Source organism: Triturus cristatus, chromosome 11 (assembly GCF_964204655.1).
Source record: "Triturus cristatus chromosome 11, aTriCri1.1, whole genome shotgun sequence".
Lineage (NCBI taxonomy): Eukaryota > Metazoa > Chordata > Amphibia > Caudata > Salamandridae > Triturus > Triturus cristatus.
This window is the reverse complement of record NC_140594.1, coordinates 644,956,457-644,977,462: the sequence shown is the minus strand read 5'-3', so window position 1 is coordinate 644,977,462 and position 21,006 is coordinate 644,956,457. Positions and strand designations below refer to the sequence as shown.

General features: G+C 43.7%; 1 protein-coding gene across 4 annotated transcripts in view; it reads right to left on the bottom strand.

Annotated features, from left to right (window-relative positions):
* PPP1R7 (protein phosphatase 1 regulatory subunit 7) overlaps positions 1 to 21,006 on the bottom strand; it is a 565,298-nt gene that overhangs the window by 330,833 nt on the left and 213,459 nt on the right. For all 4 annotated transcript variants that reach the window (XM_085634149.1, XM_085634151.1, XM_085634150.1 and 1 more), the window contains 2 exons: positions 11,084 to 11,139; positions 7,991 to 8,056 (listed from right to left, as the gene is read on the bottom strand). In XM_085634149.1, coding sequence (XP_085490275.1) covers positions 7,991 to 8,056; positions 11,084 to 11,139 — 122 coding nt within the window. The remainder of the gene's footprint in view (positions 1 to 7,990; positions 8,057 to 11,083; positions 11,140 to 21,006) is intronic.

Below are 21,006 nucleotides of genomic sequence, written 5' to 3'. Positions count from 1 at the left end.
CTTCACTTTGTTTTACTATGCCTTTTTTATTCGGCACCCAGACGTAGATTTTTACTAAGGATTTTAAAACAAATGAAGTTTAGACATGCCAAGGTTGCTCTTTTATACTTACAAAGGTCTGAGAACCCACTGACATTGGCTTGCACCATGAATTTTATTAAAGTTGCAATAAGACTTAGCAACACTAGGGGGCAATATTGAATGAACTGATGATAAATGTACTTTGCGAAGCCTAATGTAATTGAAATGCACTGAAACGATGTTTTTTAAATGTATTACTGTACTTTTATGATATTTTTTAAATATCGAATAAAGGATTTGAAATGAAATGAGTGACTCACTGTTTGTATGTGTTTTGAAGACAGTATGTGAGAAGGACAGTATGGGTGGATGAGTGTGTGTATGGGTGAGTAAGAGAGTGAATGACTGTCTCAATAGTGTCTTTATGAGTAAGTCCATATGTTTTAAACTAGTATATGTGAGTATTGCTGTATACAAGTGAGGATATACGAGAGTGAGAGATTGGAAGAGTTCCTGTATAAATAAGTATGTGTTTCTATAAGTGATTGTTTAAGAGAGTAAGTATGTGTACGTTTCTTTAGAAGTAAGTGTAGTGGTGTGTGTATAGCTGTATATGCAAGTAAATGGATGTTTATTTGCATGTGTGAGTATGTGTGTGAGTAACTCTATGTATGAGTGTACGTGTGTAACAGGATGTATAGGTGTATGAGTAGACATGATGACTGAGTACATGTATGAGTGACTATATAGAAGTGTTGATGAATGAGTGGATGCGTATGTAGATTTTGGAATTACTGGTATTGGTATCTCTATAGTTATCAAAATTTTAGTTTCTATTTTTGAATGTGTGTATCAAAGGTTATATTGGGGGAGAGGAGGTCTGCCACTCTTACACAAGGATGATGTCATCAGTGATGTCATTTGAGATGTCATCAGTGATGTCATGAGTGATGTCACTGACCATGTCATGAGTGATGTAATATGTGACGTCATCAGCAGTGGATTGCGGGCGCGCAAGTTATAGTTAGCTGAACTAACTATAACTGGGGAATTTCAATGGTTTTGTACGAGTGAAATGTCCAGCTAACTATAACATGTGTGAAACCTATGGTTTTTTCAGTGAATTTCCAAGGTTTTTTAAATGCTAATTCCCAACTATAAAGTGTGTGAAACCTATGGTTTTTTCAGTGAATATATATATGCACACACATTTTTTATGATTTTCTTTATATTACAAGATCCTGACAGGCAACACCCTATTCTTCTTAAGGAATTTAGCATGAATTACTAGAGTGCATATCTGCAACCCCTCGGCTTTGTGAAAGGGGGTAATCAGCGCTGAAATCCTTGCCAGCAAAAGTAATCTGTTGGATTTCAAGCAACAACAAAGATGTTTGTAATCTTTAAAATGGTGCACTAACAACCCACTCTTAAATGGTTATTGGCCTTAACATACTTGTTCCAAAGTAGGTAAATCCGGCTTACTTCTTTTTTTGTAACTTTTTATAATAAAAAGATCAGACCCATGGCATCTGAAATAAGTTTTCCCACTGAGCCAATAAGGCCTATAGCTTTTATCATTCGCTCATCACCATAACCAACTGAGGCCAAGTGTAGGGAGCATAAGCTTTCCCACAAGGATACCATCATGTATACCATAATAAGAGTATAAACATGTTCAAACTAACGATTGTCAAAACAATATTAAATCCCTCCTATGAGGGTCTAATTTAATTATCATACCACAAATCATCTGTCCCAGCGGTTTCTTCAAGTGTGTCACCGGCTCCAAAACCTCTGCTCACCTTGGTAATCTGTGAAATTCCATGTAACAAACTTCTTCTGCTCTGCAGGTTTTAATACAGAGTAATAACTATCCACCTTTATATGCCTATTGCCTATGATCAGACCTATGGCAAGGGTCATTGGCTTATCACCTTAACCAACTCAGTCCTGCTGTATAGAGGATAAGCTTTCCCACAATGCAAAAAGTGGAAAACAGGCACTCGATTTCAATGGAAGCACACAACTTCTACCCAATCAAATGCTCTACTCAAGAAAAGCAACATATGGGTGGAGAATAAACCCCTCTCTCATTAGTACTTCTGAAACTCTATTTCTGCTAATCAAATAAGGTTGGGTGAAAGCTGCGCGGTCAAACCTGACCTAAAAAAGACCTTGTTGGCATAAAAAAAAAGTCTAACACAGGTTTCCAGCATCCCAAAATGGATGCAAAAAATACTAATAATGAAGAGTGAGAAAACCCAGAAATTAGGTTTACCTCCAGGAAAAGGAACGCTATTTGGAAAAAGCAACAACATCTCACAAAATCTGCAGAATACAACCACCTTTTCAAAAGAATAAACGACTATGGAGCTGCCTTATCTGAAGTCTGAAGGTACTCAGGCAAAAGCAAGCCAGCACAGGGAGCATTCGATGCACGGCAGCCCCAGCCATGATGTTTTATGCACACAGGCCAAGCCCAACACTGAGACACAGAAGCTCCACGGTAAGCAGTGGGCAATATATCACCGGGGTCAGCGATGGTTGTCAGTGGGGTACTGGTAAGTGAACTGCAGGTCATCAGCTGACAAAGTTACTCTATCACCAGCACAGGCGGTTTATGTGGTAGGTTAGCTCCAGGGTTGGCAATGACATAAGGGACCCCTGGGACCAGCACGGATAGTGTGCATTTATAACGATGGCCAAATAGTCTAAGTTAGAAGAAGAATTCCAGCAGTAGGAGAAACAGGCTAAAGTGGTCAAACACCTTGGGTAAGTTTTAGCAAAGGGGTAGTTCCAATGGAAGCAGAGGCCAATTCAGTTGTTTGCAGAGGCCGTTGCTGATTTGCTGAGACAGCAATGGTCGGTCCATGAGGTGGTAGAGGGCAACACCAGTGGTGGCAGTGAGTTATTGGTCAGCAAAGTCCAGTAATTCCACTGGTGGGATAAAACGGCTACGAATGGTAGCTGAAGACAGTCAAGTTCCTGTTAGTTGCTTTAAAATTGTCATGTGATGGGTTCCAGAGAAAGGATGGATTGCAGTGAGACAGGTGCTTATCCAGGGCCAGAGGTCCGTTCCAAGGGTCTGTATCTGGGAAAGTGGCAGAGTCCAGTTACAAAGGGTGGGCTCTAGGGAGAGGGATGAGGTACAGTGTTAAGGATGAAGTCCAGGGAAACGTGTGCCTTCCAAAAACATAAATGTTGATGCCTCAGTGATAGTGATGGGTTCCAGAGACACCAGCATGTACCAGCATCAGGTGAGGGGTGTAGTTCCAGTAGTGGGTTCCTGTCGCATGGCAACATCTTTCCGAATCGGGATGGAGGTTACAGAATGTGGCCCTCCAGTTAAATCATCCTGAAATCTGACGGCACATCTTCGCTGCCGACTCAAGTTAACTTCGTGCGGAAGAGGAGAAAGGGTAATGGGAAAGTCTGGCTCTGTACCGAACTGACAGGTTAAGGGGTGGGACTAGGCGAGTGTTTGCGGCAGCACTTTCTACTAGATTCTGCAATTGTTAATAGAAAAAACCCGCCCCCACAGAGACGCCCACCTGTTCTGTAATGGAACGCCCCTGAAGAGACCGCCTCTCTTCTCCAGAAATGACAGGTCAGCCACGCGGGGTCCGGCAGTCCAGGTTTCGCTTGCTAGGTGTTTGCTGCTGCGGTTCCACGATGGCTTGATTGGCACGAAAGCTGGATTGACCCCGGACATCCGGTTTGTGGGAACTAGGTGAGGGTGTGCTCCCCAGTGGTAAAAGAAGAGCGCTGCAAGGCCAGCTGAGTAGATGCAGTAGTCTCGCCCTGCGGCGGAGGCGTTGTCCGGCCCATACAGTCCAGTGGCGGGTGTCGACCGCGGGCATGGAGCAGATCGCCATGACGTATTTGCTCGGCTTTTTCTGCCGAGCCACTTGGACGGCCTCGCCTGTTAAAGGGTTTCTTGTCTTTATGGGGCCATGTGTTTGGCACCATAAAGATAAGAAACCTTTTGCGACTAACGCAAAGCAGGCCAGGCCGTCCAAATGGGACGGCTCAGAAAGCCAAGCAAATACATCACCAACACCTCTTTTCCAATGGCTCGCCACCGTTTAGCATAAACGGTGACGTCAGCCAATGGAAAAGAGGGGTGGGGCTTAATGCCCCTTACAGAAAATACCCACATCTCAATAAATCTCTCCAGCGAGACTGCGCATGCACGCAGCCTACGCCAGGCGAGACCTAAAAATGAGTCCAGAATAGCTGGGGACACTGAAGACAGTCACTGCACACGTGGGTGGAGAGAGGAACAGTCAAACTCGTCACCAAATTTGTAGAGATTATGCCAAACAAGGTAGGAGTAGGAGCACATACTTTATTGACTGCTCATCTCCACAGCTTCCAGGAACTGCTCCTCCTGGGATTCAAACAACAGCATTCCATTGTCATGACAATTACATCATAGCAATACAGAGCATGTGGAACAGGCTTAAAGGGAAACTACTACAATGTTGTCTTCGCAGATGTGCAGAGACTTCTGACAGGCATTTGGTGAATACTCTGGGAGCAGTGGTGACTCTTTATGGGAGCACTTTGAACTGGTAATGCGGGCCTGCTACCACAAACCTGAGGAATTTGCAGTGAGTGGGATGTATTGGAATATGAAGTATGCGTCCTTTAAGTCTAGAGTAGACAGAAAGTTGTCTTGCTGAAGAAGTGGCAGCACCTGTTGGAGTGTTACCATGTGAAAGTGGCCCGAATGAATATAGAGATTTAGGTCTCTGAGGTCTAATATAGGCCTGAGAGAGCCGTCCTTTTTGGGTATAAGAAAGTATAGGGAGTATACCCAGACCCCTTGATATTGTAATTGGACAGTTTCCATAGCTCCCTTTTGCAGTAGAGAGTGAGCCTCTTGTTTGAGAAGCTCCAGATGCTCTGGTGACATTTTGTGTTCGTGGAAGAATGTTTGGGGGATTGTCGGTAAGCTACAGGCAATAACCAGATTGGATAATAGCTAGGACCCATCTGTCTAAAGTTATTGTATTCCAGACGGGAAGAAATTGAGAGAGACATCCCCCGACGGGTGAGGAAGATCGGGGGGGAAGAGGAGGCAAGTCACTGTTTGCTTCAGGGGTAGTATGTGGTGTGTTACCTTTGCCCCTTCCCTTACCACTATTGCCCCGAAATCCTCCTCTAAAGTAACTTCAGGAAAAGGGTGACTGATTGTTGCTTTTATAAGAAGAGGTGTCAGTGGATATTTTTTGAGCCCCCCCCCCCTGTAAAAGGAGTGGAGAAAGGAACCCCAACCAGCTGGGGTCTGCAAAGCCTCCATGGATTTTGCAACATCGTGTCCTTTTTCATTTTTTCTAAAGAAGTATCCACCATAGGACCAAAGAGATGTTGTTTATCAAAGGGTACGTTTAAAATAGAAGCCTGGACTTCAGGTTTAAACCCTGAAATTCTTAGCCAGGCGTGTCATCTTAATGAACACTCTTGTTGACAGCTCAAGCTGCCATGTCAGCTGCGTCTAAGGCACATCTCATAGAAGTGTTGGAAATTAGTTTTCCTTCCTGAATTAAATCATGTGCCTTTGATCTATGTTTGTCTGGCAAGAAATTGAGCAATTGTTCCAATTCGTCATAGTGAGCCCTGTCATATCTTGCTAAGCGAGCCTGATTGTTGGCAATACGCCAGTGATTGGCTGCCAGTGCAGCTACTCTTTTGCCAGAGGCATATAGGAGTTTGGACTCCTTGTCAAGAGGCGGGGCATCTCCTGTTTGAGAGTTCGCTCGTTTGTGAGCGTTACTAACTACTAGGGAGTCTAAAGGAACTTGGCCTTTAATGTAGACAGGGTCTGTAGGTGCAGGTTTGTATTTTTTATCTACCCGTGGTATTGCTATTTTTGCACGCACCGGGTCCTTAAAAATATCATCTGCGTGCTTAAGCATGCCCTTAAGCATGGGTAGTGTCTGAGTTGCTCTTTGAGAACTTAATGTCTCAAGAGAAAATCCTCTTCAAGAGTTTCTTTGTGAATCTGAACTCTGTGATATTGAGCAGCCCTGTTAATTCTATGTACCCTACATTGTTGTCAGGTGGAGATGGTTTTGTAGGGTATATATATCTGGGTCATTGTCAGTGTTGGGATCTGTATTGTAACCATCCCATGCTTCTGGATCATTGTCATCTGGTGCATCTTCGTCCCCGTCATCCAGTTCGCCAGGCGACTGTGTTTGTGGTGAATTTGTAGGAGTAATGAGTAAATTAGGGTCAAGTGGGGAAGGGGGGGGGGGGGGTAGGAGAGGGCTTAGTAGCCACATCTTTCTTTTTAAGGGGAATGTGGCAAGCTTCCTCCATCTCTGGTTTTCGTTTAGCTGGCAATTTTATATGAATATGACCAGTCTTTGGATTAATGACCACTTCTTTCTGTTTCGGGTCCTTGTTGGAAGGTGGAACATCGAAAGAGGCTCTTTGGATGGAAGAGGAGCCGTCTTGTCTTTTGATGTCGATGTTTCCAGAGCGGAAGGTTGCGGTGCCGAAGTATTCGGATCCGAAGATTTATGCTTCGATATCGAAGGAATGGTGACAATGACGTGTTTGGATTTCGGTGCAGAAGGTTTCGGTTCGGTGCACGAATGGGGCCGACGCGGTCCACAGCCAGAAGACTTTGGCTGGTGTTTCGGTGCCGAGCCCGAAGGCAGGGCGTTGGAACTTGTTCTCTGTGCTGACCTTGGCCCGAAGGCACTGGAGCCTTTTTCTTGAGCATAGTGTGGGGCAGGGGAGTATTAGTACTCACGGTACGCTGACCCTGCGGAACGTCTTCTTCCATGTCTGAATCGGCTTCGGACAGAAATGTGTTCCTCTTCTTCTTCGGCTCCTTGCGTGTCAAAGATTTCATAGTCGGGATCTTCTCCAAAGAGATCCGGAGCAGAGCCACTGCGCTGGCACATTTTGTGACGTCGAGCCAGACTATCACAGAGTGTTTTACTGGATAGAAAAGATCGGCACATGTCGCAGTTTGTTTGTTTTGTTCCTGGGACAGACACAAGTTGCACACTTCGTGCAAGCCGGTGCTCGGACACTTAGTGCGACACCCAGGGCAGAATTTAAATGGAGTCCGTTCCATCGACTGGGAGCTGACCCAAGGCAGGTAGGCCCAACGGCCGTACACAAGTTTTCTGATCGCAGATTTGTGAACGATACGATACGCAAGAATGGGAAACGCGATCCAGAAACAATATCGTCGAGGGTAGTGGATTGCGCACCGTGGGGGGAACCCAAGAAACGATGTCGAACCGGAGGGCAGGTATTGAGGTCCGAATCTGACGGCAGAAAAAACACAATCTAACAATGGAGTCGATGCACACTATCAGCGAAAGGAGGAGTCACCTACCTCGTGACTGGAAAAGACTTCTTCAAAGAAAACAAAGTGCAAACATCCGGACCCAACACTGAATGGCAGACTTATGCAAAGCATGTGATCTACAGCGCACATGCCTCAAACATATTTTAACTACCTGTGTCATATCCTAGTGTACAGCATTGTTACAGTTTATCTCAACTCAAAACTCAATGAAGATCATTTATAATAAAAAAAAGAGAAAAAACAACAGCAGAAAGATACACATCTGCAAATGCAGTTTTCTGAACTAAAACAAGACTACCAGCACTTGGAGCCAAAGCCTGAAGGGTGTCTGCATAAATAAGGCAACGGCAGAAGGTACACTAACCAAAAGCCCCCATCTGTATGCAAGCATGCTTGAGTATGCTGTGTGTTATGTGGAGTGTGCAGTGGTGACAAGAGGTCAAGAATAAATCACTCTGGTGGACGGTCATCTAACACTTCAGAAGACAAAATAGCTAAGGAATTAATGGAGTATAAAATTAAACAACCATACCATATTTAAGATGATCAATTCTAAGTCAGACAAAAGTTTGAATTACCATTTGCCAAGCTTAACACACCCTTCACCCTTACACTTCAAGATAAGCTCACCTTCACTTTCTTTAATACCTCAAAACCTTCCATTTTTTCAATCTGCAGGTGGCTCAAGTCGACTTCCTGAAAGAAAAAAGGAGTATACATCAGCTCATCTTGTACACAAGAAAGGGAAAGATCAAGCACACACAGCATTCTTCCAATCCAGTCGCTAACTTGAGAAAAAAACAGGAAGCAAGCTTTACATGTTAGAACACAGTTGCCTCTTAATCACACAGATTTCACAGTGGTATGTAGGAATCTGGCTCTTTATAGGATATATCAAATTGAGATATATCCTGTAAAAATTCTAGGAGTTCCCTTATAAGTGGTCAGGGGGTTTGCTATGGCAATCCCAAGTTGCTCTTCTAGGGTAGTGTGGTCGAGTAGCCTTAGGCTTAGGCTTACCACATAGGAGTGCAAGACATCTGAAAATACACACAACAGTCAATAAATGAGACATACGACTCAAAAAGGAGATCCACACCAATTTATCAAAAGAGCAAGTATCTTTATGTGTGTTTAGGTACCAGAAGAAAATTGTTCTTACAAGTACATTTTTGAATATGAATTATTTTTAGTTCAATAAGTCGGCACTATAATTTGTAAAAGCTGCAATGTTATCCTCTGGGAGGAAAAGTCAATGCGGCATTCAGGTATAGTACAGTGACTAACTTAAGGTGAGTGGTAGGCAAGGTCCAAGGCAGCACCAGCAGAACACCACTAGCGGCACTATGGCAGCCAGGTGAAGAGGTGCAAAAAAGCATAGGGTCCCCAATGTTACTCTATGGAGAACGGCTGCAGTAAAAAAGGCTGCAGGCTTTGACTGGGGGATAGTCCGGCTGAACCAATGGGGGGGGGGGGTCTCACGATGCTCAGGGACGAAGGGACACCCTTGTTTCTCTTCTCCACAGCCCAGGTGCGACTAGTGCAGAGATGTCCTTGGACGTCGGGTTTTCTTACCAGGAGCAGTCGAAGACAGGGCCTGCGGGCAGAGGCTGCATGTGACTGAGGATCCATGAGGGGCGAAACCACAATGGACTCAGGTTCTGGAGGGATGGGGGATCTTGGTGGCACCATTGGCCCACTTCAACTCTGGCTTGGAGAGACAGGTGCAGTGGTGGCTTCAAGCATTGTGTTTTGCCAGTTCCTGGATCCTCGGAGTCCTTTCTTTGGTGTTTTTGCAGAATGCAGGGAACAGTTTCACTGTTCCACTGGAGGTCTTGGTTCTTTATTGAAGGCAGGCAGTCCTCCCAGGGTTTGGAGGCACAACAGCTGCAGGACGAAATGTCTTTGGAGCAGTTGATCCCTTCAGGATTCAGCTTTTGTGGCTCTTTCATGTCCTTCTTTGCAGGTCGTCCGGATTGGTTTCTCTGGTGCCAGGGGCTCCTCTAAATACTGGATTTAGGGGAGTGTAGGGTATTAGCCAATAGGCTACTGGCCCTTGGGGTCAGTATGCCCCTTATACGGCCACTTCCTGTGGGAAGTGGGCACAACCCTGTTCCAGAACTCCTAAGTATACAATCACAAAGATGGCTACTTCTCAAAAGTTGTGTACGCCTCAGTTTAGCCCACCTTAGGAGTGGTACTAGCCTGGGGGGGGCAGGCCTACCTGACTAGCTAATTTTCCCACCTTTCCAAGTGCCAAAGGGGGCTCTGGACAAGGGGGGGGGGGTTGCTAACTCTCCTGGGATGGGAAACAGATTTGCATAATAAAGGCTGGCAGAGACCAGTCAGCAAACACACCAGAGGCTGGTATGTTTTCAGAGGGCACCATGTATTATTAAATTCAACACTGGTATCAGAGTGGGTTTATCAATACAAGATATTTGATACAAACATCCATATCTTCAGTGAAGCCATCATGTAGCTGAGGAAGTAATTTTCACTAGTGTCCAACACTTGGTCTAAAATGGCTTCCGTGTTCACTTGCACTGGCAGTAATGGGACTGACAAACACAGGGTCATAGCTGCTCATGCAGGTATGTCCTCACATGTAGTATTAAGCACCCTGCCTTAGGGCTGGAAGGCCTGCTGTAGGGGTGACTTACAAACACCTCATGCAGTGTTAGGGGACATGGCACACAGGGATGTGCGTCATGTCGTTTTTCCAGTTTTGTCTACACCAAAACAGGCACCCTACAATGGCAGTCTTATATGTGTTTGGTGAGGGGTCCCTTAGGGTGGCACAATTCATGCTGCAGCCCTTGGGGGACCCTCTTTAGTACACAGGCCCTAGGTACAAGGGGTTCCATTTACTAGGGACTTACAGGGGTGCTAAAGGAATTGCTAATTGGGGAAACAATTGTACAGTTTTAGGGAAAGAGATCAGGCACTTGGGACCTGGTTAGGAGGAACCCAGGGCAATTCCAGTCAAAATTACATCACGTACCAGGGAAAAAAAGGGGGTGACCATGTCAAAAAGGGGCACTTTCCTACAAGATAGTTAAACATGTAAGAGTATGGAAAAAATAAACTACACACTATCAAATCACTGTAAGGACCAGTGCACTGGATGGGAAAGTGTCTCCAAACGCTGTTCTCTTTAGCAACAACGTCATAGGTCTAACACAAAAAATGCTCTTGATGCAATCCTTGAATTGGTACAGGTTTGAGAATTTCAGTGACAACTTAAAGTTCTAAACATACGAAACTACTGAATTTCCCCAGTTATGGTTAGCTCTGGAAACTATAACTTGTGCCTTAAAGCAACTATAGGTCCCCCTGGTGGTGTCATTTTATGGATTAAAAAGTACTCCATTCTTCATATTTAGTTTAGGATTGTCATTGTGTTGTGTTTTGGCACTACATAAATACTTTACTCATTGCTGTAAATTAAGCGTGCCTGCTCTGTACTATAGCTAACAGTGGATTGAGTTCAGGTTTATTTAGTAACAGAGTTCTCCCTAACAAGGAATGTGCTTATTACTCAAGGTAGACTAGTGACTCAATTTCTCTCAGCATATTTAATATTTGTGAACATTACTGAATTCTTGACAATTACACAGAATGTGAGATCGTTTTGACACATGGAAGATGCCACACCCAAAATAACTAATAACGTCACAAAGAGCCAGAAGCATCAAATTCATTTCTCAATGCTACTTTTACCTCGGCCTCCGGATCCAGTTGCATGGGCTCCAGTTCCACTTGTGTGGGACTTGCAACTGTAACAAAAAAACAGCACATAATAAGGAACATTAAACTAATTATTTTTATCCAAATATCAGAAAATAGAGACAAAATCAGAAGTGTATGGGAATCTTCACAATTCTGAAGAAGGCATTACTGGACTACTGGAATGGAAAAGTCCTATACCTGGTGACGGATGTGCGCCCATGCCCTGAGAGCCCCAGCTGCATGGCTATCTGGACCCCTGGTTGTGATTTTTGGTTTGGGCGTACACGGATTATGTGTGTGTGCCATGACCCAGGCCTGTCTCATGATAATATGGTGTTGCTGGATTTGAAGGGGAACACTGAGTGCTACCTTTGTGGTGGTAGAGGACTATTACACTTAACGGGAGTTAACTGAACTTAACACGGTTGTGGCAGCTGTAGGAAGCTGGCTCTGTATATACTATACCACAGTAAGGTATAGGGTGCACAGAGTGGGTGTGTTGAGGTACAGAGCCTCTAAAGGTGGCACAATTTGTGCTGCAGTCCTTAGAGGCCTTCCCTGGTCACAGTGCCCATGGTACCTTTTACAAGGGACGTACATGTGGCCAGAGAGTTGCCAATTTTGAGTGCAACAGTACAGTTTTAGGCAAAGAACAAAAGCCCTGAGTACCTGGGTGGCAGGAACCCAGGGCACCCTTAGTCAAAGAGCATCAACATCAGGCAAGAAGGGGGGGGGGGGCTACCATGCAAAAAAGGAGCACTTTCCTGCAGCAGCACACCCATTTTGTGTTCAGCAGTAAACAGTAGTGTGAATATGCCTTTTTACCATTCACCGGAGTGGTGCTTACTGGCCGACTTATGTAAAATTTCATGGCAGTGTACTTAACTTACCCTTGGCCTGAAAGGACTGTGCGTAGCGCTGGAAAGCACATGATATTGGGAGGGTGGATAGAGATATATATATATATATATATATATATATATCTCTCTCCTTGTGGGGACTTGGGTGTGATAACACACTCACGCTGTGGGGACCTGAACCCAGGTCCCAACAAGGCAATGTCTTCTAAATCGATAAAAAATGGCTTCAGGAACATCTGTGTCAATTTTTACAACTTTTACAAAAATTGTGGGGATCTGTGTTTCATCAAGTGTGTTTATATTTGTGCTCAGTTCTGCCCCTGCATTTAAACACACTTTGCTCACCAGAACCACATGCTAATAGCAGAAAGGACAGATTTCAAAGGGAATGCTGCATATTCCTGTATTTATTCAAATATTTTCATGAAAATTAAAAAAATATATATTTATTAAAATAGGATTTTTATCTACATAAAGCTATTTACTTTAGACTTTTTGTGTCAGAAAATTGTTTGTGGTTTTAAAAATATTGCTAAAAGCTGTGTGGGGGGGAGCGCCGGCTGGAAACTACACCTCCCAGGATTCCCAGGGACAGGAAACACGCTGTAAGCGCGCCAGGAGGCGCTACAAAACGGACCCTGCCCCCGGCAGAGCGGGGGACGAACAAGAAACCTGGTCAGAGGCTGGGAAACTTACTTGAGATTGCCATAGCTCCCTGGTGCTACAAACTCCTGGTGTCTGCAGCGTCTCTCTCCCGCTGTCGCTAGCCTCCGCGACCGCTGTGTGGGGGGAGCGCCGGCTGGAAACTACACCTCCCAGGATTCCCAGGGACAGGAAACACGCTGTAAGCGCGCCCGGAGGCGCTACAAAACGGACCCTGCCCCCGGCAGAGCGGGGGACGAACAAGAAACCTGGTCAGAGGCTGGGAAACTTACTTGAGATTGCCATAGCTCCCTGGTGCTACAAACTCCTGGTGTCTGCAGCGTCTCTCTCCCGCTGTCGCTAGCCTCCGTGACCGCTGTGTGGGGGGAGCGCCGGCTGGAAACTACACCTCCCAGGATTCCCAGGGACAGGAAACACGCTGTAAGCACGCCCGGAGGCGCTACAAAACGGACCCTGCCCCCGGCAGAGCGGGGGACGAACAAGAAACCTGGTCAGAGGCTGGGAAACTTACTTGAGATTGCCATAGCTCCCTGGTGCTACAAACTCCTGGTGTCTGCAGCGTCTCTCTCCCGCTGTCGCTAGCCTCCGCGACCGCTGTGTGGGGGGAGCGCCGGCTGGAAACTACACCTCCCAGGATTCCCAGGGACAGGAAACACGCTGTAAGCGCGCCCGGAGGCGCTACAAAACGGACCCTGCCCCCCGCGTCGCGGGTAGCGCGCGGGTAGCGCCGGGAGAAGCCCGGGACAAGGGCGGGACCGTCTGTGGCCGTCCGGGGCCTGACGAGGCCGGGCTGGGCCACCTCTCCAATAGCCACTACCATAGAAGGTAATTAGTGTGATTGTGTACAATCGGTAATCAAAATGGTGAAAGGAAAAAGCACCAGATCAAAAACTCCTGTTGGTGCTGGTGCTACACTAGATTCTTTTTTGGTTAGGGCAACGACTCTACTTGCACACGAAATAGAGTTGACTGAAAGGAGATTGTCCTTGGAACCTGGATGTCCTTCACTGAGATGCCAGGGTTCGCCTGCTCATTTAAACTCCCAAATCAGTAATCAAGCCTCCCCAGGTATTCCACGAGATCTAGTTGGCATTGAAGACCCTAATTCACATCTGACCCCAAGCGTTGGAGACTGTAATTCAACAACCGGCATTCATCCAAGTCCACCAATCTCTATTGAGGCCTTAACATCACCCCCCAAGTTAAGAGAGACCAGAACCAGGAATACGTTGACCGTCTATAACCCTACGGTCCCTAAAACGACCTGTGCTACGAAAAAGAAAGTTTCGCTAAAAAAACCCACCAAAAAGCTTCATCAGCCTAAAGCAACCCTTTCAACACCCAACCTACCTGTCCCTCATGTCATCGACCAAACGTCAATTTGGGATGATTTACTTAAGAAATTGGACTCTATCATTGATCCGATAATTGATAAATTGGCAAGCATCGAAGTAAGGATCTCCAAGTTGGAGTCACGATTTGATAACTTTTCAGCAATAGCTCGGAACAATGTTATCCTTGATGGTCCCTTACATGTGCCCCAGCCAACTTCAACAGAAAATACTCCCATGCCAGGGACACAGGCCGCCCAACCCTCGATCATAACAGCTCTATCCGTAGCGCATCCAGAAATCACTAGGAGCTCACAACATCCTAATGCTCCCCAAAATAGAACTGAAGGGCCCTGTGCATTAGCCCAGCCGAAAACATCTAAAGCTATACTCACTACGACAAATACAACACAAGTACAACCAACGTTCCATTTATCCCCTCTAGCAGCCCCTTTGGCGTTGGTTCTGGCACAGGTACCCCCGTTACCACCCAATCAAAGAGAGTCTACTATCCATCTAATGGACAAATGTGCATTCTGGATATCGTCAAATCTCAGTGCCCCTGAATGGGTATGCCAATCACTCGTAAGAAAGATCATCATGGCGAGAAGAGTTGACTGGGTGGGCTCTCAGGAGAAGAAGCTAAAAGGGGACTGTGTTATTGTGCACTTTTCGAGCACTAACGTTTTGCCTGTGCTTCTTAGAAACTTTTTTCCCCCTCAAAGGAGATCGTTTGAAATAGTGCCTCTAACATATGATTATTTCTATAATAAACGTCAATTCAAAATCCCAAGCTTAGCCAGGGTAAAAAATTCTATGGCACAGTCTAGTGCCCCTACCATTGCCAACTCATCCTGTGTTAATACATTATCACTTTCCAATAGATTCGAAGCACTTTCCAATCTGGAAGAATGTGATTGACTCGGGAACAATTCTTTACCTTTTACACAAATCCCAAACAAACACATGAAAGTACATGCTAATGCTATTGGACCTTGTTTTAACTTATATACTCCAACCCATTTGTCAACTTACTGTGTATTGCCTAGTTTTAATGAACCAGACGTAAGCGAAGAAGTCAGTAACCCAGCTAATGTGGAGACTCCTTGTACTGAACGCCAATCAACCATAGCTTCCCCCTCAGATCTTAAAATCAGGATTCTATCATGGAATATCGCTGGTATAAATTCAAAGATAGATAACCCAGAGTGGTCTAAGTTTATATCAGAATATGATGTCGTATTATTCCAGGAGACCTGGTCGCTTGTGCCTACACTGTTCTCCGGGTTCTCGGCACATACTGTAGTAGCAACTAAGGGGAAGAGGGGTAGACCTTACGGGGGTCTCTCTATATGGGTTGCAACTCATTTAGACTGCACTATTTCTGAACTGGATCTGTTCTCAGTAGATCTTCAAGGTCTGGCTCTTTTATTCAAACCCAATTTTAAATTAATTCTTATTAACGTTTATTCACGTCCATCTAGCCTATCTCAAGATTCTCCGATTTTCGACTTATTATCTACTAGTTTATCAGACCTACCTAAACATGACAGATTAATAATTGCGGGTGACTTTAACTGTCAATACGAACCGCTAGTTGATCTCCCATATATATTAGACAACAAGGAAGATAACTGTAATCTAATACCAGATCCCCAAATCCAGAAGGTAAAGGCTTGGACTCCATTAGTTATGCAAATTAATGCATTTGTCCTTACGCATTCATTGAGGGCCTGTAATGGCCGTCTAAAATCAGACCAGCCAGGGAAACCTACCTTTAAAAGGGACAATTATTCCTCCCTAATAGACTATATTCTGGTGGAGGTATCTTCTTGGAATAGCATTGTAGACTTTTCTGTCATTTCTAGATTTGACAGTGACCACGATGCGTTGTTGCTTGAGTTATTAATTCCTGTCTCTCAAGCATCTTCTACTACTGGCCCTACAGCCGACCGGAACCTTTTTCTGGACAATAATAAAAGAATTAGATGGGATTCAGTTAAACGCACTCCGGACAAAATCTTAGAACTTTATGGGCTGATCCTCCCAGCGCTTCTTGAAACCGAAAGGTTATTTACCCCACTTCCAAGCGATTGGGACTTACAAGCGGTAGAATCAACTTACCTGCATCTTACTTTGGCTCTCAAAACTTTTTTTAATCCTCCATCAACTAAGTCCAGGCAAAATCACTTCTCTAACTCCTGGTATACTAAAGAATGTAGGCAGGCAAAATCTGCTCTTATTAATGCAATTAAAACAAAAAATAAGGCTATATTGAAGCCTTCCAGGAAGCTTTATAACAAGACTATTAAAAATGCAAAAAAGTCATGGGAATTTGAAAAATGGGAGGCCCTCAAAATTGTTCTTTCTAATAAGGACATGAGGGGATTTTGGAAAATTATCTCCAACATAGGTAATAAGGACGAACGATCCCCGATTTTACCGAATATTGCAGCATCTGCCTGGGAAGCTCATTTTAAGTCATTGTACTCAACTGGAGATGATCTGATTCCTACGGAGGGTCCTCTTCAGCTAGCACAATTTGACTCTTTAAATGAAATAACGGCCTCAGAAGTCGAGGGTGCTATCAAAACCCTCTCTACATCCAAAGCACCTGGCCTAGATAAAATCCCTGGGGACCTATATAAAGAAGAACCCTTGATCTGGGTTCCTTATTTATGGACCTTATTTAATGCCATCATGAAAGGTATGAGTATCCCAGATACATGGCTAGGAGCTGAAATATTTCCCATTTTTAAAAAAGGATCACCGTTGCTTCCTGTAAATTATAGGCCAATTAGCCTAATAGATGTAGCACAAAAGCTGTTTGCTAGAATTTTACTTAATCGTCTGCATTTTTGGATGGAAGAGATGAATATCTTGAGTGATTTACAGGCAGGATTTAGGAAAAGGGTGTCAACTGTTGATCAGCTTTTAAGGCTGCAATTATTATTCTGGAAGACAGTATCAGTGGAGGGTGGCAGCCTCTATCTGATATTCGTCGACCTGAAAGCAGCTTTTGATATGGTCCCAAGGGCTAAGCTCTGGGCGGTATTGCATAAGCTGGGAGTCCCCTTGGACCTACTAGCTATGATCATAAGATTGCACACTGGCAACTATGCGCAGGTCCTATATGGTAAGGCAGGCCAACTAACCGCGCGCTTTCCAGTCAACAGAGGAGTCAGGCAGGGATGCGTGCTAGCCCCTACCCTGTTCTGTCTTTATGTTAACGCTTTGGTTAATCATATTAATAAGACGGACCGTGGTGACTCCCCTAGACTTAATGGTAGAAAGGTTCCAGTCATGCTATTTGCAGATGACACCCTTCTGCTATCCAAATCCCCGATGGGCGTTCAACGTGTCTTAGATAGTTTTTTAGCATTTTGCATTGACCATGGGCTCGAAATAAATATTTCGAAAACTAAATACATGGTTTTTAACCCAGCTAACACAACTCGGCCTAATCCCACACTTAATGGAACAACTCTAGAAAGGGTCTCACTATTCGAATACCTAGGGATCACACTTTCTGAGTCTTTTTCCTGGGCTCCCCAACTAGACAAAGCAGCTATGCGGCTTGCCCAACTATCTGGTGCGATATTAAGAATGGCTAAATACACCACACATAGGGCCCCTGGCCCCGCTGCAGAAATCTACAAAGTGCAAGCAAGAAATGCAGCTTTATATGGGGCAGTGTTGTGGGGCCATTCTCAGTTGAAAGGTCTTTCTCTAATAGAGAACAAGTTTATAAGACTTTTATTGGGCCTACCGCAAAGCACCCCTTTAATACCACTACGTCTTGATCTGGCAATACGACCAATAGATGAAGAAGCTGGCTTACGTCCTTTAACATACTGGCGAAGACTTTGGCTCACAGATGAGCTAGGGTCCTATTGTCGTGATCTTAGTTCAATAATTGCAGTTAGCACTTCTAAGAAGTTTCCCTGGCTTGTCTATATTAAGGAGATGTGCTACAGGATTGGTTTGCCTGAACTCTGGACTAGTCCTGGGGTATTTTGTTTGACGCTCTCTCGTGTCAAACTGGTCCAGGTATATAGGCAGTATAAGCTAAGTGTATTACAACAAAACACAACTCTTGGCAGTCTTTCGAGACAGTTTTTATTAAATAAAGACCACTATATCTTTGAATCATTCCTGAATGAAGTGCACCCATCTCTGGCAAGGAAACTATATATCCAATTTAGGCTGGGCACCTTACCTCTTAGGGACTTTACTAAGAACTGGTCCAAACAAAGAGAAATAACCTGCCCAGCCTGTGGAAGGTCGCCTGAGACAATAATCCATGTATTGTTTCTTTGCGTTGCATATAGAGCCCCCAGGAAATATTGGCTCATTCCTCTATGTAGGAGCCTAGGATTTACAAGATGTACTGAAGCCTATCGCATCTTAGCCAGCGATACAAGTACTGTTGTAGTGTTTGGTGTTTCACGTTTTTTACATGCAATGTGGATTAAGCGTCTTAAGTACTAAATAATCGTATGCTGCCATGTATATTTTCCATGGTCTATTTTAAAATCAATTTCTTAATGTTTTTTATTATGCTCAAATGTGCTTTTTATATGTATTTTATGCAACTTTTATGATCTTTTGATCGAAATAAAGTTTACAAATGGCAATGGCTAAAAGCAATTTTGGTCAGTTTCTAAACCCAGAATACTTCACTATTGCCTTTTGATCCTTATCTGCAATTAAGGAATGATGGTGCACTGCACTAAGATAGGATGTAAACTGATCTGATCGAATTTTGCTAATAACCTTGCGGCATAAATGTCTATTGTTACATTTCAATGCTTGTATGAGGAATTCAGAGTTTTATGTTGCTTTGCCTTTGTTCACATACTATTATGCACTATGGAATATGTTCTGTTAGGTGATGGCTAGATGAGTGAGTGAGTAGCGCTGCATTGTGCAAAGGGCTACGTTCTTGCAGACAGTGAACGGAAGCAATGGTATGCCCGCAGCATGGGGAAGTATATTTTTAACAGAAGAGGGATGTTCTAATAAAATTAGTGAACTTCTTCAAAGATACATTCAAATATCACAATAATATTCATTTTGAGTGATTTAAAGAGCAGAATAATAGGCAGAGAATAGAGTGTGCACCAGAAATTTGTGACTTGGGACAGTGTGGGATGCTCGATTCCGGTCCAGGGAAGACATGGCTTGGCAGTTCGGGCTGGACTGTTCCCATGAGACACAGGGTCAAGACTGATTTGCATATGGCCAAGTCTGAACTGGGGTGGCGTGGTGAGCAAAATAACGATGGATTAAACCCAGATCAGTGACTGGGGGGTGAATGTTTTGCTAATGTGCAACATTCCGTCCATCATCTGTTGTGTTTTGGGATGCATGATTTGCCATTGTGCCAAGTTGTTTGATACCTTTTTAGTAGGTCAGCGCACCCGAACATCTTTTTTATGACTATAGCGTTAAACAGAATGTTTGAATAACTGCCTTTACATACATATGTTAGAATTGTGAAAAATATGGGTTTCTTTTGTAGGAACTGGTTTGATTACATGCACTACAAATGGGATGAAAAGATGATGATTGGCTGAGTATGCCACATTTATGTCCAGCCAGATTACAAAAATGCACTGCATTGTCATGACGACATATTCATACACGGAAGCCAAGCCATAGAGAAAATTAGATTCTTACGATGCACTTTCAAATTTCATCTTGTATTAAAATTGGCAATTATTTAACTAAATTACTGTTTGCATAGCGACTGAGACTGGCACACAATCAGGTTGCCTACAGGCATACACACACCTTTCCAGCATTGTGCAAAGGTGTCTGCGTCATGTCTAGCATACATTTTTTACTGGAAGGCTACCCGTCCAGTACGAAATGCTTTGCTTAGACAAACTTTACAACTTTTCCCACTTTAGATGTGTGCTGCACTATAAAGGTTTTGAAAAATAAAAGCATTGCTCTTTTTCACCCCATCCTCGAAGATGCATCATTTTATTTGGGCAAAACCCTGCCTAATATGGATAGTAGATAGGGTTTTACATAAAAAAAACTATGGGTGTTTGCATGCGAATGTCCATGCACTACCCATAGCATGCTCCCTTGATGCAAAGTGATGCAAAACACTGCATTGCATTACTTACAGGCAAATTTCCAGCGCAAATTGCATTTTCATCAGGATAGTAAACGCAAATAAATATTTTGTACTGGATTGCATCACTTTTGTGAAGCAAATACAGTGCAAAATTTTGGGACATCTGCCCGTGTCTTTAAAAAGTAGCAAAGTCGATTTATGTTTTAAAAATCCCACCCAGACTCAATCAATAAAATTAGAAAAACTAATAAGGGCAACATTTCTCTCCAGATTATATATTTTTTCATGTTGCAAATTAGTCACAAACAGTAACTACTTAACCATGTCAGAATAAATGTAAATAGCACTGCTTTAGAAATCGAGTTTTCACAAGATTTGTAAACATTTTTAAAGTCACTTTTGTCATTGGCTTCTTCCTCCTACACATTTATTGATTACCTTTCCAAATGCATTTATGTTTCATAACAACCATAACCTAAAATGTCAAAATAAAACCAAATTACAAACAAATGTGTCTTGGCGGTGCACTCCATCTGTCATTTAAAATATGGTCAAAACTGATCCCTAATTTTCCTCAGTAGAAGAATGCTGTTTCTTACTAATTGCAAAATGTTATTTCTACTCAGGCAGTAAAGTACACAGGCAGTGCAGCACTGATGTTTGCATTGAGATAAAACATTGCAAACTCAAGTGATTTTGGGAAGTAGTAGACTACTTTGAGAATATTTGTCCTTTCCTTTAGTCAGTTTCACAAATAATAATCATTAGAATGGTATGGGAGCTCAGTGGTTGAACATGCGCTCGATAGATTCTCATGTAATGTGTGCATTTCAAAGTTTACATGTGTGGCAGGGCTCACTCAACCTTTTCCCCTTGATACCATTGACTTAGGCCGTGTAGTCATGTTTCGTAACAGTGCTGAGAGCTGGATTCACTTTGGGTAAATATCTATTTAAAAAGAGGTATTAG